Source organism: Gopherus evgoodei, chromosome 2, assembly GCF_007399415.2.
Source record: "Gopherus evgoodei ecotype Sinaloan lineage chromosome 2, rGopEvg1_v1.p, whole genome shotgun sequence".
In the NCBI taxonomy this organism is placed as follows: domain Eukaryota; kingdom Metazoa; phylum Chordata; order Testudines; family Testudinidae; genus Gopherus; species Gopherus evgoodei.
The window spans coordinates 33,834,732-33,859,509 of record NC_044323.1 but is presented as its reverse complement, the minus strand read 5'-3'; the positions used below and the strand labels follow the sequence as shown (position 1 = coordinate 33,859,509).

Sequence of the window (24,778 nt, the reverse complement as noted above, 5' to 3'; positions counted from 1 at the left end):
TACCCAAACACTTCGTATTCCAAGTTGAATAAAACAAGTATCTGCATTTAACCCTTCTGTTTGATTTTAAATTAGACTATCCTCTGAAAATATTAAACACAACAATTTTGGCCACGAGACAAACACCACAAAACAGAACCTAGAACACAAAACATAATTCCTATTGTGCCAGTAAATGCATGGTATGTTAAATGCTGTTCAGCTGGCATCAGTTTTCTCTGATTATCTGAAAGACAAAAAAACAGAGGTCTACCCTCCTGGGCAGTCAATCATCGCTTAAAATATACAAATACTCTTGTTGATTTCAGGCAAAACAGAGGAGTTACCCCATATTTTCTTGTATTTGTTTCATAGGCAGCCCAGGTTTCAGTGTCTTCTACCTTATCAGTTAGATAATTTGCATAAATACAGATGCTTTCTGGCTTGCTTTTGGAACCAAAGCTATCCACAGCTTAAAGATTCTTACCTTAAAAGGGACATAATTAACTTTACCAGAATTTTGATTGCTTTTTACTTTCAACTTCTGCTTTCAAACACTGAAAGAAAACATCACTACTTATAGTGCCCCTTAGAGCCTAATAAATTTTCAATTACATAGCACTGTATACATTCTTCAGCTAATTCAACTGAATTGTTCAGAGCCAAATGATTGCAGTCTAATAATTTCTTTGCCTGAATTTATTTACAAACATTTCAAAGACACCAAGAACTTTCGTCTTTGGCCTTTTTACAAAGTTCAATTGCTGTTCCCTCCAGCAACTACAGAGTTAACTTCTCACTCTTCCTTAAATCACTTGCTTGTCTCCCAACAGCCACTTTTATCAACTCAAATCACCATTTCAAGTATCGTCCTGGGTATTTGAAATCCCCATGCTTACACTTACTTACTCCTTCCTTCCACTATACCCTCAAAATTTTCCAACCTGTTTTCCAATCTCTCTGGCTGTTGCCTGCCCGCCTGGGCCCGATCCTGCTTTTCTCGCTGAACCGTCCCTTCGATGGGCAGCAACTTGTTCCACTACCAGTTTAGCTAGGAGGATGGGCTTCTCAACTAGCCCCCACCCTTCCTGGTCTCTTCCCTTAAACATTCTTACTCATAAGACTACCTGAGTCCTCCCTCGTGAGGCTTGCTACCTGGACAAAAACACATGGCCCATTGGCGTTTAACTATTCAATTTCCTCTTGACATTCCTTTCTGAACACCGGGTAAAGGCCATTTACTTAACATATAATCCAAAGGACTATCCTTAGAGGGTTTATCCAGAGACCCACCCATCTGTCTTCTGACACTCAGAAAGAGAATTACTCAGAGAGCAGAGGGAATTACGGTCTAATCCAGGTTTTTCTACTTCTATACACTGACCGCTACAGGGGACTGGACAGAAGGATCTCAATTTGACCTCAGAGCTTCATCGCACGCAATGGCTTCCACCTTGAGGAATTACGAACGAGAGGTTCAGTTCTGCCCACACACCTAACGCCCAAATGAACAGAGCAGAAAAACAACAGTAACCGGTTAAACAGAACAGAACCAGATAGCAAACCAGAACCAGATAGTGTTTCCTTATCCTATTAGGGCTCACCTTATCGGAGCACGAACCCCAGGGGCTGTGGTGAAGTGAGGAAGTGGGGCTAAACACTCCAGTGGCGCTGCTCCTAGTTCGCGCAGCCGTCCGATGTCCAAGCTAGGAGAGTCCCATCTAGGTCGCCAGAAACTGTTACCGAAATATCGGGTCTGCCTAGCTGAGAGCCAATAACAGCTTGACGGATAAGGAAAAATACTTTATTCTGCAGAAAAAAGGAGAGCCTTGTACCTTGGTACAAAAAACTCTACTCAATACAAAAATCAAGAATCTTTTATACACCTTCCCACACAGGCTTTGGTCGTGCTAGCATTTGATTGGTGGTTAACAAACCCTGCACTTCTGCAGTCTGCTCAGCAAAAACCAGCTAAGAACCAGCTTCAACTGCCTCAAAACTGATAAGGGGAGTCAGTTCAAAAGTTCAGGGTACTGTGTCCGTGAGGCTTCTGCTTCTCCCTGCTGACTGCTTGTAAGCTGTTAAGGGGGCTACCAGTGACTTTCACAGTGACCTGCAGCTTAAAACTTCAGATATTTCATTCACAGGCTAGACACCCCTCTAGCCTGGGCTTAGTTCTTCGTCCCCCCACCCGCATCCCTTGTCTTTGTTTCTTAGATGTTTACAGCAGTCACCCTGGGCAGGGATTCAGTGAAGAATGTCACACCACTGCCTTAAATAGGTTTTAAAGGATTCCTGCCATATTTGTCGTCTAGTGTGATTCCTACCCCGGTCAGGGGAAAAGTACTAAATTTAATCATGGAGTCCAGTATCAGGTACCCACAGCCAAACAGCCAGAACAGTCTTTTCACTAGTAGGCACTATGCCCTCCTCTCTCTTTGAATTGGGCTTGCCTCCAGCCACAAAGTCCATATCATAACAATATCTCTATGAGGAATATGGGGTGTAAGGTCACATAATGCACCCCTTGTCTTTGACTTGCTGGGATCTTATCTGCTACCAGAGAGCTCATTCCTCTGGGAGGGCAGGAGCAGCACTCAGATAGAACAGAATGAGTGGAGAAGGACCCTTGGAGACTTTTTGATTGTTCCTGACTTCTTTAGTCAATGCCAACTTGATTTCCTTAGGCCATGGGAGGATAGGACTCTTAGGCAGGAAGAGCAACCATGAATCATTTTCTTGCAAATGGGGAGACAGCACAGGGTGTAGGAGCATGCCCAGGGGTAATGGGATCATGCAGGCCCTAGTACAGCTGGTGGCAGAATGCTTCTGGGCTCTGCCTGCCACCATCGCTGCTGCACATCTCTGGGAACAAGCACGTCCTCCTCCTCCTCCAGCTGCTGCCCAGGCTGTTGATGAGGTGGTGGATCAAACACACATACACCTGTTATGGGAAGAAGCATGGTGGACAGCTAGCACATTATCTCCTACTGGTACCCAAAACTCCTTGCAGTGGAACCCCCCAGCTCATGCTATGGAGGACAATAAATCCAAGCCAATCCCTATACCCCTCCCTGTGTTCAGCCTCCAAACCCCACACGGGAGAGTCCTCTCACCTTACGAGTGTGGGGTTGGTACACCCCATCCCAAATCCCTCCTAAAAAAAATGTTCCTAATTAAAAATACAAACAGGGATAACAACAGTGAACTAAATTCTGATGCAACTGATGTCTTTCAGAAGCATCATGGAAAACCCAATGAAGATTAGGTAAATGTCTGGTTTTGTAAATGATTTAATTAACAATACAAACAAAGGAAACCCAAACAAAGATAAGAATAAAGATAAATAACACTGACCCCTCATCCCCACCTTCAAGAAACAGTCACCACTTGCAAGCATAGGAATATTCTTGTATAACAGCTCTTACATGCTGTTTGCACTGGTTTAGAGAACATTGATAGATTATGTGTGAAGTGCCTTCTAAAACCTCTCTTAGATGTTCCAGGACGTGCAAGCAAATAGAATCACAAATTTCCCTTGCCTGCTGGGAACCAGGAGTAGTGTGAAAATAGGTGGCATCCAGCTGCCTGTCAAGGCTTTAATAACCAGATCTTGGGCCCACTCTGAAATATTCATATTTGGTTTCACGTATACCGAGGACCATGTTTGCCTTATTGGCATCCATGCGGGTCCACAAGCATCACCAACAGACTTTTAGCTACCCAAACACATACTCAGCCACCACTCTACAGTCTATGGTTGAATTCCCCCTTTCTTGGGCCAGCAGTGTCAGGATAAGGCTTCATGAGCCAAGTTGAATGGGTATGTGGGGTCCCCCAAAATAACACTATATAGAACCACATTGTTCTCCTCCCCCCCACAGTAAACATCAATCTCCTGAGCACTCAGATCTCATGGAGCTTTCCAGTGTGTCCAGTGTTCATGTTCATTAACCAGCCTCTTTGGTCCCCTAAGCCTAGGAGAATAAGTGAAGCTTTTTCAGTTCACATATTCACTCGCTCCTTTGAATGAGCAAAGTATTTGGCTGTAAGCTCCATTGATGGCTCTTGCACAGCTGGAAAACCCCATCCTCTGAAATCTAGCTATAATTTCATGGACTTGGGTTATTGCAACCACCAGTGGATAGTTGAGAGCAGATATAGCTTGGCAAACCTGTACAGCCACCACCCTGACAGCAGACTTCTGACTCACAGCAGGCAGGTATTGCCAGCTCCAAAGGGAGATAGCCACCAGCTTCTGCACTGGTATTGGTTTCTGAAATTGAGTGGTCTGGAACTGGAGGGTTGCTGCAAGCTGTTTAAACAACTCTGTGAAGATTTGCTTCCTCATTCTGAAGTTCTGCAGCCACTGGTCATCATCCAAGGTTTCCAAGATGATGTGGTCCCACCACGCCATGCTGGTTCTTCAGGACCAGAAGCAGTGGTCCACCCATGGCCATACTATTGCAATCACAGCATTGAAGACACCTGTTCCATGGCACCTCAATGGATTTTCACTCATCTTCTTGGTCACCTGGCTTCAGAGACCCACGTATTTCTGGATGGATTCTGTCCAGTATCCAGTACTGCATCACTTGGACATTTGTCCTGTGAGTAGCAGAAGGAGTAGATCCACATCCTCATGGACTTTCTCCTTGTCTTCCATGCAGTTGGGCAGGAAGGAGACTGAGCAGGAGCTGCCATTGCCAAATGTGTGAAGATAGCATATATTACCAGCATTGTCCAGCAAGGTGGTTCCCAGAGTGTCTCCTGTGATACACAGGACTCTGGGATACTGCCCCAGAAATGGTAGTGCTATTGTCACATACTGAAAAGGGATGGTGTGAACATGGGTGCACACTTGTGCACAGTGTATACCCATACCAAGCACAATATATGAGGACACAGTGCAGATATGGGGTACCCACAGTAGCAGAATATGCACAACTAACTGGAGAAGCGCACTAGTATCGATGTACCATACATGTGACCAGAGTGGCTGTTGCTGAGATCCCCATGTCCCCAAGTGCAGATGTAATACCTTCACACCTTGACTGCAGCAGAGCCCAGTAGCACCCTTCTCTGAGTACTGGAAAACTCTCATGTGTCCTGGGGCGTCATCTGGTATGGAGATCCCTGGGTGCACTGTTGCAGAAACTCCAAACAATATGAAACTTTCTTCAAAAGTATAAAGAGGTTCAGTGAGACCCAAAAAAGAAGCAGTGGGGTCTTGCCACATGCACTTGCAGAGATGGGGGACTCAACAGCAATGATATTTTTCTAGGGCTCCCTTCTCCCCATTTTTTTACTCTGTCAAGGAGAGGAGTGTGAACAGAGTAACAGTAACAATTCTGACTCCACATTAGGGGAGCACTCAGGACCCACCATCTAGAGAGGTGAACTCTGCTGGTGCCTTTGGTGAATGCTAGCTAAATTATTTAGTACTCTTTCGAGTATAAGAGCTTGGGGAGAGCTGAATACTGAAACTGAAATTAAAACCAAGAAAGATCAACTTTAACCAGAAAGTGGCATATTTGTCATTTTCAGTCTCTGTGCCTGTCGCAATACCTGGATGTTGATATGGACAGTATTTGCAAAATTACCCCTAGCTGGGTGGTAAGGTTTCAAAAGGTATTAAATGTTTTTCAATGCATTTAATTAACTTATTGTTATTTATTATTATTTGTATTGCAGTAGCATCCAGGAGCCCTGATCATGGGTTAGAGTGGCATATTGCTAGCCAATGTAAAAGCAGAGAGCAAAGACTGCTACTCATTGGAGCAGAATCTAAAGATCTAAGTGTAAGAAAGATGGAGGAGACAAGGAAAGAATGAGACAGTATTTGTCAGTGAGATTCAGCAGAGCTGTCTAGTAAATTATTTCATTCAGCCTTGATGCTGTCATATTTTAGTAACTTTTCCTTCTAAGCAAATGCCTTGTTTAGCAAAGGCTGCTAATATACTGGGGCTGGACTCACACCTGCTGGCACAGAGAGAGGGAGGTTAATCCAGATTATACCTTCCAGAACCTGGCTCTTAGCCCCAGAGAAGGGATTCAGAACTGAAGGGAGGGCAGGTTGTAGGAATACTGTCTGTTGTCACTCATGGTGGTACCAGACAAGAAAATCTGCAAGTTCTCCCAGGGACTCAATAGCAGTTTTTCTGGAAGTTACAATCAGTACTGCCCACCCTTGGATCTCTGCCAGCTTCATGCAGAATGTTGTGAGGATGTTGTGACCACCTGGAACTATGGCAGTTTCTTCCTCCCCCATACTTCTGTTGGAGTCAAATTGACAGAAGACCGTGTAGGCCAAAGATGACTTTAGTCTTAATTCTGTATGGTTAAATATATTAAATAGGGTATTTTGACTGAACAGAACTAAGTATATGTTTTACAGTGTTGTAAAGGATGTACTAATATTTCATTTGACTTTGTTTTATCTTTAGACAAAGTTTGAATAGACTGCCCACTATGTGTCAATTTTCATATGGCCTTGGGTTTGCTGACCGCTATTTATTTTTGTGATATGCGGCACTAGGATATTGATGAAGAAATTGAAGCCGAGTACAACATTTTGAAAGCTCTCTCTGATCATCCCAACGTAGTCAAGTTCTATGGAATGTACTACAAGAAAGATGTGAAGAATGGAGACCAATTTTGGCTGGTTCTTGAGGTAGATAATTTTTAATTATTTTAATTTTATTATTTTTTAAAAGCAGTTTTCTTCCTGGCAGCATTCTTACTTCACTTGCAAACCCATCATATCAAACACAACACATTTGTTTGACATTTTTCTCCAGTATAGCTGCACAATCCATAAATGCTGTTACTAGCCCCTCCTGTGTTCTCAAATCATTCTTTGATTTTTCTCTGGCTCCAAAATGCTCATCTAGTATATTTATTCCCTTAATGTTAATGTTATGTCTTTATGGTTAAGTTCTTATTAGCATTTGTACCCTATTGAATGCTCCTATCTTAATTAGTTTCCAATCTAAACACTTTTTTCCTTTGGTGAAGATTGGCATACAAATCTCTATCCAGAGTGATTTGTTTAAACAAGGAGTTAGGACTAAGCATGCCAGTGAACCATAGTTAATGTGATGTGCTTTTTACAATATAGTAAAAGTGAATTAAATTCACAGGGTCTGTGTGTATAAAAAGCAAACAAAATAACAATAAAACAAAAAAACTATCCAATTTGCTGTTGATGTCAATAGGAGTTCTCTATGTTGAACAAAGGGAAAATAAGGCCTGTAATTTGCATGCTTTCTTCTTTAATTATGATTAATAAAAACTCAAGCATAAAAAGTACATTTGAAAAATGGCATTAAAATCCACAAGGGCCAGTCCTGCAAGTTCTTCACAGATGGAATTCGCATTAACTTTCCTGTGAAAGGATTTGCAGGATTGGGCCTTAGATGCCAGGAATGCAAATGAACACTTATGGCTATGCAAAGCACGCTCCATTTATCTTGTTAGGCTCTTGTTGTTTTATGGGCGTTCGGTAACGACGCGTTGAAAAATATATTTCTTTTACCATTTGCTTGTTAAATGAGGGAATACAGAATTTCCTCAGTACAAAACCTGACAGGTATTATAGGCTTATCCTGTAAATGAAGAGAAAGAAATTAGTTTGTGGTATTACAGTGTATTAATTGAGCACCAGCGTTTCAAAAAAGCTTCATGTCCATAACGAGAGCCAGATTTTCAGATGTCCTCAGCTCCCATTTACTGGCCAAAAGGACTGGCCAGATTTTCAAAAGGAATCAGCACATTGCATGTGAAATATCACTGAAAATCTAGACCCAATTGTGGGTGCTGAGCATTTGAAACGCTGGTCCTGAACTATTTTGAAAACTCTGGTCCCTATAGCATTGCACTAGAACAATCAAAGTAGGACAGGGTCTATGTAAAGTATTTTAGGTCAAGTTAGTAATTTAGCTTTTTAAATTTTCTGTGGAATTGCTTCTAAACTGTGAAAACTAACTGATGCCTTGGCAGTATTTCATTTTTTTAAACACTTGGCATACATAGGTGTGCACTTTACTTTGCATATTATGGTATACCCTTCTTTTGGACGCATTACTTTCATTGTACATGTGAAAAGCAAGTCACTTGTCAATAAACATAGACTAAAACAAATCAAGGAATCTAGTTAATTTGAATGTTTTTGTGTGTATATCTGTATGGATAGATGGATAGCTATGTATATTTGGAAATGTAAACTTCAAAGAGCAGATAATTGTACCTGTTGGTTACTGAAACTTTCCTACTTTTAATGCAAAATGTTTGTGGTGAAAAAAATTGTAATTTGAAAGAGATGCCTTTGTTGAAATGTTATCTTACTTTTACTCTGTCCATAGCTTTTTATGACCATTTTACCTTGTTTTTGAGTTTGGCATAGTTACCTTACAAGTGATAAAAATGAAGATACCTTCTGTTTTGTTTTAATTATTACTGAGAATATGTCCAGGAGGAAGACATTTTATAGATTCTTATATGTGGTGTTTAGTCATTCTTCCTTGTCTCTCTGGTCTAATGAACTCTGTGTAGAGCACAGGTGGGCAAACTATGGCTTGCAGGCCACATCTGGCCGGTCAAATCATTTAATCTGGTCCTCAGCTTCTGCCAGGGAGTGAGGTCAAGGGTTTGCCCCACTCCAGTGCTCCAGCCAGGGAGTGGGGTCAGGGGCTTGCCCCACTCAGTGTGGCTCCCAGGAAGCAGCCAGCATGACTCCCCCTCCGGCTCCTACGTAGTACACTGAGGCATGACCAGGAGGCTCTGTGCACTGCCCCGTTTGCAAGCGCTGCCCCCCCTGCAGTTCCCATTGGCCATGGTTCCTGGCCAATGGGAGCTGCAGGGGTGGCGCCTGCGAATGGGACAGCGTACAGAGCTTTCTGGACGTGCCTCGGAGCTGGAGGTGGGACTTGCTTCCAGGAGCTGCTTGTGGTAAGCACCACCCAGAGCCTGCACCCCTGAGCTCCCCCGGCGCCCCAACTTCCTGCCACAGCTCTGGTCCCCCTCCTACCCTCCTAACCCCTCAATCCAAGCCCAGAGCCCCCTCAGCTCCAGCTCCACTCCAGAGCCTTCACCACAACAACCTGCCACATCCCTGATCTCCCTCTCGCCCTCTAAAACCATTGGTCCCAGCCTGCACCCCAAACCTGTCAGCCCCAGCCCCACCCCAGAGCCTTCATCTCCCTGCACCCCAACCTGGAGCTCCATCCCACACCCTGAACTCCTCATTTCTGGCCCCACCCCAGAGCCTGCACCCCCAGACGGAGCCATCACCCCTCCCACACCCTTATCCCCAATTTCGGAGCATTCATGGCCCACCATACAATTTCCGTACCCCGATGTGGCCCTCAGGCCAAAAAGTTTGCCCATCCCTGATGTAGAGAACTCTGTTTATATTGGAATGTTCTTCAGGGAAAATTGAGTTGTTCTTTTAGGGTAGAATTTAGGCCTGCTGCTTCCTCCACCTAGTGCAAATTCTGTGTTTGTGCTTGCAGCATTTTCCTTTACGTCTAACTTCAAGGAGGGTGTGATGTTGCACTTCATATGTTTTATGGAAATATGCTAATGAATGAATATAATGTAACTGGAATATGCTTTATGCAGAAGGTCTATTGTAAGGCATCACTACAAAGCTTATAATCTATTGAGTGTGTTCATCCTAGTTGTATGAGTGTATCATTCTTGTACCTAAAACTAGAAATATGAAGTATTACTCTGAGGTCCTATTGTGCAAATTGTGGGCCATTAATGGTGGTTTAGAATTTTGATGGCTCCCATTGACTAGGACAATTAGTTGTAAATGGCTCTGTTTACTTGTAAGCCTTCCTATGTTCCTGTAAGTGAGGCCGGAAATAATGGAGGCTTGGGGTCTCACAGGACATGTGACGGTGTCACCTGGTACTGGAATCCATTTTAAACCTAGTGCTTTTCCATTTAGAAGGGAGGATGGGGACCCAGAGAAACAAAAGATTCCCACTTTGTGCCAAAGCTATAAAAGGGGGTGTAACAGGACAAAGGGGCTGCCAGCCATGAGAAATCCCCTAGTTACTACTGAGCTATACCGGGGAAAGGATTGGGCCCAGACTAAGAATGAGTCTAGTCTGTGAAAGAAACTTATTGGAACATCTCTGAGGGTGAGAGTTACCTGTATTCAGTTTCTTAAATGTTTTAGGCTTAAACTTGCGTATTTTGTTTTATTTTGCTTGGTAACTTATTTTGTTCTGTCTGTTATTACTTGAAATCACTTAAATCCTACTTTTTACACTTAATAAAATCACTTTTGTTTATTAATTAACCCAGAGTAAGTGATTAATATCTGAAGGAGCAAAGAGCTGTGCATAGCTCTCTATCAGTGTTACAGAGGGCAAACAATTTATGAGCTTACCCTGTGTAAGCTTTATACAGAGTAAAATGGATTTATTTGGGGTTTGGATCCCACTGGGAGCTGGGTCTGGGTGCTGGAGATAGGTGACTTGCTGAGCAGTTTTTGGTTAAAGTCTGCAGTTTTGAGGGAGTGGTTCAAACCTTGGGTCTGTGTGGCAGGAGGCTAGCATGTCTGGCTCAACAAGGCAGGGTTCTGGAGTCCCAAGCTAGCAATGGAAAACAGGCTCAGAAGTAATTCCAGCACATCTGGTGACAGCCTCAAGGGAGTCTCTGTGACTGAACCCCTCACAGAAGGGGCTTGTCTCCCATTCCCTCCCCTGAAAAAATCCCGGAGTTCCTTCCCTCCATGTAGACTGAGTTACATTTCCACTGCTTTGTCTCTTTAAGACTTGGACTCTGGTAAAAAGGTCACAACATGCAAATCTGGTGAGCAGGTTGTGTGGTTCCAGCAGAGGTCTGATGTTCTTGGAGACACGTCAGCACTGGGCTGGGGGAGCTATGTTTTCCAATTCTTACAGTAATTGTAATGAAATGTTCTTGTTTAAATATCACTCTGTGTCTCAACTGAGAGTGTAACACCAGGGGAAACTGCTACAGAAGGAACCCTAAGTATGGGGATCAGATATCTAAACTGAAGCTCATGTATTTTCTAAGGTGGATCCAACAGAATCTGTGTAGCTAGGTTGCCACAAAAATGAAGAGGTAAGAATATATATAGAAACGCTTGATCTTGGAGGGATGATTGACCACCATGCCACTGCTTGACATAGCCACACAAGTACAGACGCTCCATGACTTACACAATCATTCTGTTCCGGAAAGCCCTGTGTAACCCGAATTTTACATAAGTTGGAAACGTACACTGTGCAAGCATTAAAAACAAACAATTACAACATTTTCTGCTCTAAATCAATCTTCTTTCGCTTACGAACTGGTCCTGCACTCTTGCTATCATGTGGTCGCTTTCTAGGCATGATTTGAATGAAATAATAGGGTGAAATCACAGAAATAGAGTATCACTGAAATAATAAGAGACTGAGAGGCTGTGAGAGCGCAAAGCCTTCCCTTGTAGGAGATGCTACTGCTGTATTCCTCCGCACACCAAACTACAGTAGAGTACTTTATGTTTCCATATGCTATGCAATATTTTACGCAACTCAAACATTTTATTTATGCCTTATGGAACTTTTTGTGTAAGGGCGAATTTGCATAAGTGGGATCTTGTGTAACCCGGGGAACATCTATATGTGAAATTGTAATTTTGTCTATATTGCACTTCTGTCATTTTAGTTTTCCTTAGCACTAGGACATGAAGGTGGTGTTCAGATCTGAATCAGTTTATTGTTGAGAACTGAAGTTAAGGTTCAAGGACAAAACCCAGCTAGTTTATAAATGTAGATTAGAAAGTGCTAGACTTGGCAGGTGTTTTCATGAGATTTCAGCCCCATAGAGTAGAAATATCACAAAAATCATTTGATATCATAATATTTCAACTATTTTGAATGGTGAAAATCTCATGATCTCAGCTGTCATCTTGGGCTGGAATATCAAAAAGAATGGCTGTTCTTGGATGACTTTGGCCATATCTGAACCTTAAGCGGAAAACAGGCCCCTAGTGAAACTGAGCTCCCTGACATGCAAAGAGATGAAGGTTGGAGGTTCAGTTTTGGGGCATCTCTAGTTTTAATGAGATCTGACACCTTCAGTTCATTATTTGTTTACTGCGAGCATTTAGCTGAAAGGGGTTGCATGAAGTAACATCCAGGATGTTAACGATCTGTGCTGACGATATTGTTCTCTGAGTTGAAATCATTAAAGCAGATGAGCACTAAGAAATACTTGGCTACAACTATAATGGAGTTGGGGAGCCTGGTGACAACATATATATTCCCTGACTTGGCTACAGCACAGCTGGAAGTTGAGTTTAGATGGCATCTATAATTAGATTGATTCAGCCAGCACGGAGGCTGAGATTTTGATTTTTAAAACTTCCTAGAGATTTGGAGGCCCACGTCCAATTACAATTAATGGGATGTGGGCTTCCAGATTCTCTTGGTTGCTTTGAAAGTGTCAGCCTAAACTTCTAATTGTGTCATGACCAAATTTGTGCAACATAGGAACTGACCTACTGAATCCGACCAAAAGTGCATCTTCCTGTCTCAGCAGTGGCCAGAACCAGATGCTTCAGAGGAAGAGTCAAGAAACTGCAGAATGAACCACTTTGAAATAACCTGCCCAAAGGAGAAGTTTCTTCCTTTAGCCCCTTGATTAGTGACTGGCGTAGGCCCAGAAGCATGAGGGCATGTCCCCTTCATCAATTATTTTTTCTGTTAAAGTGAAATTTCTGATTTTCAGTCATGTTTGGTTTCCATTCATATTCATTGAATCTCCCTCCCTCCTTCCCGAGGATGGCATGCAGAATAGTTAGTTGATATTCATAAAGCACTTTGAAGATGTAAAGTGCTATATAAGTGTTTACATATCAGAAACAAGCCTCTGCAAGAATGGGGAATTGTGACATTATTGACATGAACTGTGACCGTATAGATCATTGTTGTAACCAGGGTCCTATGGTTGAACCAGGTCTTGTACAGAGGAGGTCAAGTGGTGTGTCTATGGAAAAGTTGTAGTTTGCTGGTTATGATTATGCTGTCTGTATGTGTGTATCATTTTTGTATTTGAAGTTATGAATATTGGCTATGTACTTGTATCTTGATGTGTTTGATTCTAAGTAGCCTCAGTGAAGCATTTGGTCAGCTTCTTGAGAAAGGACTATTTTCAGTAAGTGCCCAGTCAAGAAACACTTAACTGACAATGGACTTTGGGAGACGCTAATCCACATCTGAGCTTTCCTGGAAATGTTCAAACTAACATGTAAAGTAAACAATGGCGTTGGCCTGCAAAAAGCTGAATCATTCATAGACATGTGACTTGCCCAGGTGGCTACAAACTCCATCTTGTTGCTGTGATTTTGCACAGAAGAACAAAGGGGTTTCTGCCCACAAGAGAGAGAACATAAAAGGCCCCGGAAGCCTCTCCATTTTGTCTTGAGCTGGCTCAAGAGATGTCCTCTCCACCCCGAAGAGATGGCCTCTCCACCCCAAAGAGATGCTTGAAAGAAACTGGTGTAACCCTTGGGGTTTAGAGAGCATGGCCCCTTTAAATCTTTTTCTTAAGGGGGGTGGGGGATCAGTGAGAGAAAGGAGGGAAACTCCAGGTGGGGCTCTGGAGTGGGAGAGAGAGAGAGAAGGGCCGCAGCAAGCAGGCCCTCCAGAAGTGAAGCAGCAGAGAACCTGCCTGAAGCTGGGAAGGACAAGGTGGCTGAGCGGGGACACCCCAAGACAGGCGCCAGGAGGACCACTGTGCCAGGTGAGAATTGCTTGAGAAGAACAGGCTGGAGCTGGACCCGGTATCACTGCTGCCCAGAGCTGCATGTGGCTGTGAGTACTGGGGCTTGTGACTCTGCATTGGGAATAAGGAGGGAGGCTGCTAGCTAGTTAAGCGGGGAGGTGGTTCCTCTGTGTGGCTTTGCAGAGAGCAGCAGAAGAGGGTTTGTTGGGAAAAGTTTACTGGCGCCGAAGACAACCAGGAGCACCCAAGACTCAGCCCTGTACTGGAACTTTGCTCAGGCCTCTTGAACTCTGTGTGCATACACCTTGCTCAGTGTCTGTCCTTCCAGACTGTGCTACCACTGGCCTGTGAGGCCTTGATTTGAATGCAACCCTGTTTTACTGCTCCCCCTATATTTCCCCTTCTTGTTTTTCTCCTCTCATCTCTCTGTGAATAAATATTTCCATTTCTTATATCCATTGTGCTTTTCTGTTATGTGTGTGTTCACTCTGGGGGGTTTGGAACAGGTGACCCTGGGTTGGAAAGGACTTTCCCTGCTGCATTCTTGTACGCACCTTCTCTTGGCCAGAGCTGCCTGCAGAGCAGACTCCATCTTGGCCATGAGGGCGCTAAAGTTACACTGGAACAAAGGACAGTAACGACGGGGTGTGAGTGATTGCTGGACCCAGACTAGGAAGGAGTCCAGTCTGTGCAAGAAGCTTATTGGAACATCTCTGGGGGTGAGATTTCATCTGTAATCAGTTTCTTAATGTATTAGGCTTAGATTGCTTGTTTTTGTTTTCTTTTGCTTGGTAACTTACTTTGTTCTGTCTGTTATTACTTGGAACTACTTAAATCCTACTTTTTATACTTAATAAAATCACTTTTTGCTTATTAATTAACCCAGAGTAAATACCTGGGGGAGCAAACAGCTGGGCATAGCTTTCTATCAGTGTTATAGAGGGTGGACAGTTTATGAGTTTATCCCGTATTAATTTTATACAGAGTAAAACGGATTCATTTGGGGTTTGGATCCCATTGGGAGCTGGGTGTTTGGGTGCTAGAGACAGGAGCATCTGCTAAGCCCTTTTCAGTTAAGTCTGCAGCTTTGGGGTATTTGGTTCAGACCTGGGTCTGTGTTTGCAGCAGGCCTGCCTGTCTGGCTCAATGAGATAGGGTTCTGAAATCCAAAGCTGGCAGGGAAAATGGGTTCAGAGGTAGTCTCAGCACATCAGGTGGCAGTTCCAAGGTGGTTTCTGTGACCAAACCCGTCACAGGAATATTGTTCATTAAAATTAGTTCCCTTTTAAAAAACAAAACAGGTCGTCTTGTTGATAAAATGAAGCAGCAAGACACGTGCAATTAATCGTGCCCGCTTCAGTGCTGATGTAATTAATTAGAAGCTGTCTAGAAGGTATTGGATGATGGTACAATATAAAAAAAATATATTTGACCAAGAAAAATGTATCAAAGTAAACACATTTGTGGAAACAAAGTTCAGTGACCCTTTCCGTTTCCCTTTTCTTAGTGTGTTATGCTGTGTACATTTGTGGCATATCCGACAGTATTTGCAGGATACATATGAAATTATTGCCTAGCATTCCTCTCAAACTGCCAACACTCTAAATCTGAACACACTGTAAGATAAAGATTAAAAAATATAAGAGCTAAAGGAAAACTAATAGTGCAGGAAGCTGTAAGCAATATGTGATTCATTTATATAGTATAAATAACATTTTTTTGTAATTTCAGTTTCCCAATTTGGCATTTCTGAGGGAAATAGTCAATAACAGTGAACATGATGTAATAGTAACTGGTCTGTGCAGAATAAAAGTAAACTAGAACCTAAACTCAATAATATCCTTCAATGGCCTAATCCTGAGAGGTGCTGAATACAGGCATTGGCACCAGTGGGAATTGTGCCTGCTCACTATATCTAACAGTCAAACTCATGATGAGGGACGATACTTGAGAGGATTCTGCCAAGCTTACTAAGCTTTGTCGTTTGTATTTGGAGATGTCCGCAGAAGAAATCTGCCTGTTTATTTGTTAAAAATCTGTTATAACTGCGATGAACAGGCTGAGCAGCCTCATGTCAGCAGAGGTCAGTGTGATGAATTTGCTAAGGGGAAATCTGCTGCAGCTCTTTCCCTCCTGTTTGAGAGGGTGATGGTTGCTAGGAGAGGAAGGTCATGAGGCAATTAGAAAGCAGTCAGTGAGGGATGGATCACAGAGGCAGGTTATCTGAGGAGCCGGAGGACGGGCATAGTGGTTGAAGGCAGTCAGGGAGCACTGCTTGGGACACAGCAGGTGCTGGAGCAGGAGTAGGCCATATCTGGGTGGGGAAATTGTATGCAGGGCCATGAATGTAGGGCTGGGGTAGGGGGTTAGGGTGTGGGAGGGGGTGCAGGATGCAAAAAGGGGCTCAGGGTAGGGGGTTAGGGTGCAGGGCCAATGGGAACTGCGAGGGGTGGTGTCTGCAGGCAGGGGCACTTCCGGGAGCAGCGTGGGGCTGTGCCATGGGGCTGGCAATTCCAAGGGCCGGATTGAAAGCCCTGATGGGCCGGATCCAGCCCATGGGCTGTAATTTGCCCTCCCCTGTGCTGGAGCTTTAGGGCCCAGCAGCTGAAGCATCTCCTGTGCTTGCCAGCCTTGCCTGTCCCTAGAGACCCCTGGAGATTACAGAACTGTTTTAGCTACTGTCCTGCTACAGCTACTTGATTAGATTAACAGACTGGATGGCACATATTTTAATAATCTGGGAATGTTGGTAAAAATTTTGAAAAACACCCAAGTCCCATTTTCAAAACTGATGTAGGCACTTAGGAGCCTGAATCTCATTGGGAGTCAGTGTAATCTAGGCACTTAGGAGCCTGAATCTCATTGGGAGTCAGTGTAATCTAGGATCCTAAGTGCCTACATCACTTTTGCAAACGATACTTAAGTTCCTGAATCATGTAAGGACTCCTGAAAATTTTACCCCATCATCAATATATTTTCAGTGTTTAGGAAATATGGGACTGACTGTTTTTAATGACAGATGTTTCGACTATGCAGATAAGTAGAGTTGGTTAAAAAGATCACAGCCAAACAGCTTTCCATCAGAAAATGCTGTTTTGTCAAAATCAAAATGTTTTGCAGAAATATGTCAATTTCGGCAACATGTTTGATGGAAAAGTGTTTACATGAATTGTTAAAATGACTTTATTATTTTGATAATGCTGAAATGTCACGTTTGGACTTGATCAATTAATTTCATTTTGTTTTACTATATTATAACATTAATTTTAACACTGTATGTATTCAACACTGTAAAATATTTAATATTGTTTCAATAATGTTGAAACATAATATATATTTTGCTGTTTCTGGATTAAAACAGGAATTTTAACTTTACTTTTCATTCTGATTCAGAATGAAAACAAATTTTGAAATGTTAGAATTTCCCATGGAACAGAAGTTCCATTTTCTGACCACCTCCAGCTTGTTCATTACTTTTACTATTTCAGATGATGTCTGAATTGATAGCACTGACATGGTAGCTAAGCATAGTCTCGATGAATGCTATTCATTCATTCATCTTTTGTTCTGATTTTCAAACCTTTTGTGTTCCAGTATTGTATTCTTGAGCAGAGATCATCAGTCATACAAGAGCATAGAGCAGTTTGTGATTTGAGCCTACCTCTCTGAAGAGTAACTTCATTGACTTTTGCACCACCTACCCCCTCTAATGTTGAAAAAATATATTTATATTTAAGACTTATCTTTATAGTTCTACAGTACTTCAGTCAAATTAGTGTGCTTTGAATTCTTCTTTCAGATTGTCTCTGGTAGTTAATTAAAAATGCTAACCTCACACTGATAATTCCAAAGAATTATTGAAGAATTATCATGAAGGATTATTGTGATCCACTTGGCAGCAAAGTTTGCTTATTTAAAACCTGCCTGGAGTGATGCTATGCTATATTATTTGACTTTGATATTTAACAGTTAACATCAAGGGCATTCATTTAATTCATGCTGATCCCACAGAAGAAATTAAAAATGTACAAATATTTAAATTCATTTTATGTCGTTGGTGGGCCTGTCTTTATAATGCAAGCATTTTTTTAAAAGTGGGAAATAGAAGTTCCTAGAAGTTAAATATAGACTAAGGGCTTGCCTAAACACTAAACTTGTACTGCTTTAGCTATACCGGTATAGTGTTTACTGGTATAGTACAAGCCCCCTGTTCTGGATACAGTTATATCAGAGTGAAAATGCTTTGTACTAGTATAGCTGTTGTTGTATAAGAAGAGGAGTAAGCCTCACCAATATAAGGCATCACTGTATCAGTATAATTGAATCCACACTAGGCATCCCCACAACGGTCAGACCCCTAATCAAAATACTTACAACAGTGCAAAAACTGTGTGCAGATCAGGTCTAACAGAGACTATTGAGTAATGGTTGATTAATGCAAAATGTAACAAATTGCAAGAGCTTTTTGGCTTCATATTCATTCATAGATTCCAAAGTTAGAAGCGGCCATGATGATTATCCAGTCTGGCCTCCTGCATAATACAGGCTAGATCGGAGTCCAATTTCTATTTAAAGTCCACTGTCTGGACTAGAGCATATCTTTTAAAAAAATTCAATCTTGATTTTAAAAATTCCAGTGATGGAGAATCGCCCACAACTTTTTGTATTTGCCAACTTATTTCTAGTCTTAATTTGACTAGCTTCAACTTCCAGCCATTGGTTCTTGTTATACCTTTGTCTGCTAGACTGAAGGGCCCTCTTTTACCAAATTTCTGTTCCCCATGTAGGTACTTATGGAGACTGTCTACACATGGATAAAAGCCCTGTGGCACAACTATAGCTGACCCAGGTTAGCTGACTCAGGCTGTGGGGCAAAACATTGCTATGTAGGCTTTGGGTCTTGGGCTGAAGCCTGAGCTCTGGGACCCTCCACTCTTGCATGGTACCAGAACTTGGACTTCAGCCCGAGCCTGAATGTCTACACAGCAATTTTTCAGCCCCAGAGCCTGAGACCAATTCAGCTGACCCAGGCCAGCCATGTATTTTTTATCCCTGTGTAGACACACACCCATAGACTGTAATCAAGTTATCCCTTGACCTTCTCTTCGATAAGCTTAGTAAGTTGAGTTCCTTTCATTATAAAGCATGTTTTCCCCTCTTTTTATCATTCTTGTGCCTCTCTTCATTATTTCAACATCCTTCTTAAATTGTAGAAACCAGAACCGGAAACAGTATTTCAGTAGTGGTCACACAAGTGCCCAATACAAAGATTATATAAGCTTCCTACTCCTGATAGTCCCCTTTTATATATCCAAGGATCTATATATTGCTAATATATTGGGAATTCATAAATGTTCCAGTATTCCATATGAACAGCTGGCTGCCTGTATACTTTAGAGCAGCGTTTCTCAAACTGGGGTCTATGAGGGTACTCCAGGGGGTCCGTGGGCCCTGCTGATCAACTGCTCCACCCCCCGCCCCTCCCAACTCCTTACCCTCCCCGCCCAGCACCTCCTGCATGCCAAGGAACAGCTGTTCAGCAGTGTGCAGGAGGTGCTGGGAGGGAGGGGGAGGAGTGGAGATGGGGCACGCTCGTGGGAGGGGGCAGAAAGTAGTGGGGAAGAGGAGGGGCAGAGGTGGAGCGGGGTCAGGAAGAGGTGGGGCCAGGGTGAGGCCTTAGGGGAAGGGGTGGAGTGGGGTCAGGTCTTAGGGCTGAGCAGAGGGTTTGGGGGTCTATGAAAAATTTGAAATCAAAATGGGGGTCCTCGGGTTGCTAAAGTTTGAGAACTGCTGATTTAGAGCATCAGTATTCTGTATTCTGACTTAGAAACTGCTCATCCATACCCTCCTTGTGGCTGCTGAGGGTGCCATACACAGAGAAGGCACAGCTACGCTCAAGATGGTCTTAGCTGTTTCCTAGAAATGGTAAATCTGCACCAGTACGAGCAATGCTGTAAATACTAAAGCTACATGATGGATGGCATTTTGCCCACCGTGTCATGAGAACCAACTCGGAGCTTAGTTGTTAAAAATCTCCTAAATTCTGTATACATCAAGGCATTCACTGTTGTTAGCAGCCACAAAGCTGCACCACTGCTAGAAAATGAGTACAATATTTTCTAGGCTAGACAAGGCCAGAGGGAATGACTGCTGAACAATGACACACAGTAAAGTCACACTAAGGGCTTTGTAATTGTCTCACAGAATCGTTCACTCCCTGCCTATCCTTTGACTCCCACCCTGCTGCCTGACAAAGGCACAGTATATATAGGACGAGGGACCTCAGTGCTGTCGGACAGAATGCACATATTCCATGATCAGTATTCAGCAAATAATCCAGATCACTTCCAAATCTTTGGCAATCCTAATAAGCTTGAATATGATCAAAACAAAGTGGAGCCTTAGAATTCATCAAATATTTACAATTTTTCCTCCCCAGTATTCAAACAACCCTTTAAATGAACCACAACATTATTTACATGTGCATCAGACAAAGAAAGGTACATGTCTGATTAAAATATGACTTTTTGGTGGCTAATAGTTTAGAATCATTCACTGACCTACTTTACATAGAATGGTTTTGGGTCACAGTGCAATTTGAGTTTTCGTGCATAATTTCATTTAATGGTAAAAGTCACTGAACTGTAATTTTGTAAAACTCTACAGAACATTGTTTTATAATCCATTATTTAAGCATAATTACACATTTTAAAAGACCTCACTCTTGGGGATGGTGGAAATGCAGGTCTAATTGCTGGATTAGATTGAGTTTTTTGTTCACAGTTAGAGTTGAGACACTGATAGTACAATTCCAGCCTGGAATGTACTTTGCTGTGAAAGGAGAGACTAACCATTTTCCACACTAAACAAAGTGCAGTAATGATTCTTTCATAAGAGAGATTGTAGAAGACACCAGTTTGACATGAAAATCTAGGAGCAGTATGGCCCTATGCTGCATCAAAAAGTGACCCCAGGTGCAGCCATATCACCCATCCATTCCTGCTGGTGTTTCTCCAACTAAACAGCATAACTTTTTTCTTGTCAGGATTGAGCGTCAGCCATTTTTCTGTCAGACAAAGTCCTATCTGTCAGACACTGAGAAAGGTAAGGACAGCATCTAAGTTTGACAAAAAGGAGACTTCCATTTCTATGATCTCATCACACTCTACCAGAAATGTGGTAGTGGGTTTGGCTTCTAGCTCATTAACTTGGATTTTAAGATCTCTGCAGGAGGGCTGGTGGTTTCTCTGTGCCAGGTAAATAAATATGTTTGTCTGGATAATGGCTTTTGACCACAGCAGTAAGATTCACAGTCCTTAGGACCTTGCTGCAGCCAATATGGGCAATGACTCCCAAAATGCTGATGCATGTGTGTACCTAGGGCATTATATGGTCCTTGCAATGAGACTGGGGGATCAGCCCCACGTGAGTCACACATGAAAGGACCCTTTGGCAACTCTGTCTCCCATTCTGCATTGAGGAGGTGGATGGCATGCTTCCCTCTCTCTAGCATTTGTGGGCAAGTTGGGTAGAGAGCAGAAGAGGTTGGAGCAAGGGATGTATGAGTCCCTGCAGCACTATTCCCAGCTGTAGTTTTGAGTTTCCATGCAGGAAAGTAGGTGGGTGGTAATATAGCTTAATGAGCTCTGTTAGCTTCATCTCTACCCCTGCCAAGGATGCTACTGAGCTGGCAGCCAGTGGCAGTGCCACACCCACTGAAACTGTGCTGCAGAGAGAAGCACCCATCATCCTTGCAGATGGCTACAGGTTTTGCATGGCTTGGAAGGGAATGCAATCTACAGCCTCTACAGCCCCAACTCCTCTCAGAGGGATTAGTGTCAGCAAAGCTGTAAGAGTCTCCTTGTGGAGTTTCCTCCTCCCTGCCCCAGGGAGTGAGGCGGGTGGAGTAATCTGGATCCATGTAACTAAAACTTTAGGATGAAACTCAGGCCCCATTGAAGTTGATAAGAGTTTTGCTATTGACTTCAGCTAACGATTTCACCCTTATCAGTATCAATTGAAAATACGGAAATTTGAAATAGGAGGAAGCATCGCCCAGTTGTTGTGGTGTGAAGGGATCACCTTTTAAAGCAGGTTATAAGACTATGGAGGCAAGATCTAATCCCTGTAACCCAAACCCCATCATTTAAAATGACCAGCTGGAAAGCATGGCAGGAGGAAGAGTGAGCAGGATGAGTGCAGTGGTGCTGGAATTAGGGGTGCTGTCACAGCCCCTGGCTTGAAGCAGTAATAACAAACACCAAATACATGGTTTCCATCAGCAGCATGCCTGCCAAAAAAATTGTTTCAGCACCCCTTTATGAGTGACATGGAGACTGCAATGAAGGACATTGCTGCTGGAATTGGAATAGTGCACATGAAAAGAGGGAACCCTACAGGCTTTGAGGGCCATCCCAATTACATTTGCAAAAAAAATCAGGTGTGTCTCTCCTTGTTTAAACCTGCTTAAGAACCACTCCCATCCTTGCTGTGTTTCTGCAGGGTAGGAGAGCATGGTGCAGGTTTCCTTTTTCCCCCTACACAAGCTGCCACAGCCCTCCTAAGTGCACCTTTCTCACCTGCCGCCAGGTTCTCTCCCATCTTCCACCTCTGTGCAGCCCATCTACCATGTTATTTTGCTTCAAAAATTTTGTCTTCCTTGTGGCCTTTTCAGTTTGTCTGCCATAGGGATAGCTATCAAGCACAGGCAGGAGACTAGATGGGGGCAGGGCAGGAGGCTGTATCTATTGCTATGACAACCCAGGCTGGAAGGAAATTGTGTCCTCAAAATGCGGAACCCTCTGACCTATACCTCCCTATCAGGCCAATCAGTGTGAAGCTGGCAAAACAAAAGCATACCCGTTCCAAATCCCCAGCTCCCGGTATCTTTTTCACACGCTCTCCTAGAGTCCTGAGAACAGCTAGAAACACTAGTTTATGGGCTCTTCTAGGCTTTGCAAAGGAAACGTCTATAACTGCTTTGAAGAGACAAGGCTATTTCAGAGAAACTAAAGAGTTTAATGTTATGTAAAGGGAAGTAATTTATGTAATAGATGTTCTATTTGTATGAGCTGCAATTTGTTATTTTTTTTCATACATACAGTATATTCTGTTTACAGCATTTACTGTTCAAATTATTACGTTTCCATCTTTATGGAAATAAGAAACAAATATGAGGAAGAAGACGAACCAAAAGATTTGAAGTGAAACCAATCTATAAAATGTGATAAAGCACTGTAGAGTTTTTAAAGCAGATATGTGAATGGTCACAAGATTGGAGTCTGCTATAGAACAATTATTTTTCAGAAGTTCAGTGCTGAGAAAAATAAATACTGACTCTCCTTTGGGTGTATGCTCTGCTTAGGCTACATAATATTCTGTCTTTCAAAATGTCATGTATGAAAGATAAATGGCCAAGACCATAATTGACTTTATCCTACTCTTCAACGTGAAATATTTTTTCTTTATAATTGCTCCTTTCAAACAAACACTTCATACTTTGATCCATTACAGTTCTGAATCAGACTTGATTTATCCATTTTTAATAATGTGCCCTTTTTTGCTTCCCAATTATAGTAATTTTCTCCTCTGAGTTATACCTTATTTTTCTAAGATCAAAGATTTTTGTTTTGGCTAAAAGTAGCTTTCAGCATTTCAAAGTTTACTAAATACTAAGCCTGTCAATTAATCACAGTTAACTCACGTGATTAACTCAAAAAAATTAATCACAATTTAAAAAATTAATCACAATCACACTGTTAATACAATACTAATTGAAATGTATTAAATATTTTGGATGCTTTTCTACATTTTCAAATGTATCGATTTCAGTTACAGCACAGAATACAAAGTGTACAGTGCTCACTTTATATTATTTTTATTACAAGTATTTGCACTGTAAAAATGATAAAAGAAATAGTATTTTTCAATTCACCTCATACAAGTACTGCAGTGCAATCTCTTTATCATGAAAGTTTGCAAGTTACAAATAAAGGTTTTTTGTTACATAACTGCACTCAAAAACAAAACAATATAGCTGGCTTTGCAAGATATTTTCATGCCAGATGCACTAATATTCGTATGTCCTTGATGCTTCAACCACCATTCCAGAGGACATGCATCCATGTTGATCATGGGTTCTGCTCAATAAAGATCCAAGGCCGTGCAGACCAATGCATGTTCATTTCCATCATCTGAATCTGATGCCACCAGCAGAAGGTTGATTTTTGTTTTTGGTGGTTTGGGTTCTGTAGTTTCTGCACTAGAGTGCTGCACTTTTAAGACTTCTGAAAGCATGCTCCACACCTCATCCCTCTTAGATTTTGGGAGGCGCTTCAGATTCTTAAATCTTGGGCCCAGTGCCGTAGCTATCTTTAGAAATTTCACATTGGTATCTTCTTTGCGTTTTGTGAAATTTGCAGTGAAAATGTTCTTAAAATGAACAACATGTGCTGGGTCATCATCCAAGACTGCTATAACGTGAAATATATAGCAGAATGTGGGTAAAATAGAGCAGGAGACATACAATTCTCCCCCAAGGAGTTCATCACAAATTTAATTAATGCCTTATTTTTTAATGCGCGTCATCAGCATGGAAGCATGTCCTCTGGAATGATGGCTGAAGCATGAAGAAGCATATGCATCTGTAGCGCATCTGGCATGTAAATATCTTGCAAAGCCAGCTACAACAGTGCCATGCAAATGCCTGTCCTCTCTTTCAGGTGACATTGTACATAAGAAGCCGGCAACATTATCTTCTGCAAATATAAACAAATTTGTGTGTCTGAGCGATTGGTTGAACAAGAATTAGTACTGATTAGACTTGTAAGCTCTAAAGTTTTACATTGTTTTATTTTTGAATGCAGGTTTTTTGTACATAATTCTACATTTGTAAGTTCAACTTTCATGATACGGAGATTACAGTACAGTACTTGTATGAGGTGAATTGAAAAATACTATTTTTTGTTTATTACAGTGCAAATACTTGTAATAAAAATAAATATAAAGTGAGTACTGTACACTTTTGTATTCTGTGTTATGACTGAAA

At 42.2% G+C, this 24,778-nt stretch overlaps 1 protein-coding gene across 1 annotated transcript in view; it reads left to right on the top strand.

Annotated features, from left to right (window-relative positions):
• MYO3A (myosin IIIA) overlaps positions 1 to 24,778 on the top strand; it is a 205,548-nt gene that overhangs the window by 26,506 nt on the left and 154,264 nt on the right. The window contains exon 3 of the mRNA XM_030550332.1: positions 6,518 to 6,652. Coding sequence (XP_030406192.1) covers positions 6,518 to 6,652 — 135 coding nt within the window. The remainder of the gene's footprint in view (positions 1 to 6,517; positions 6,653 to 24,778) is intronic.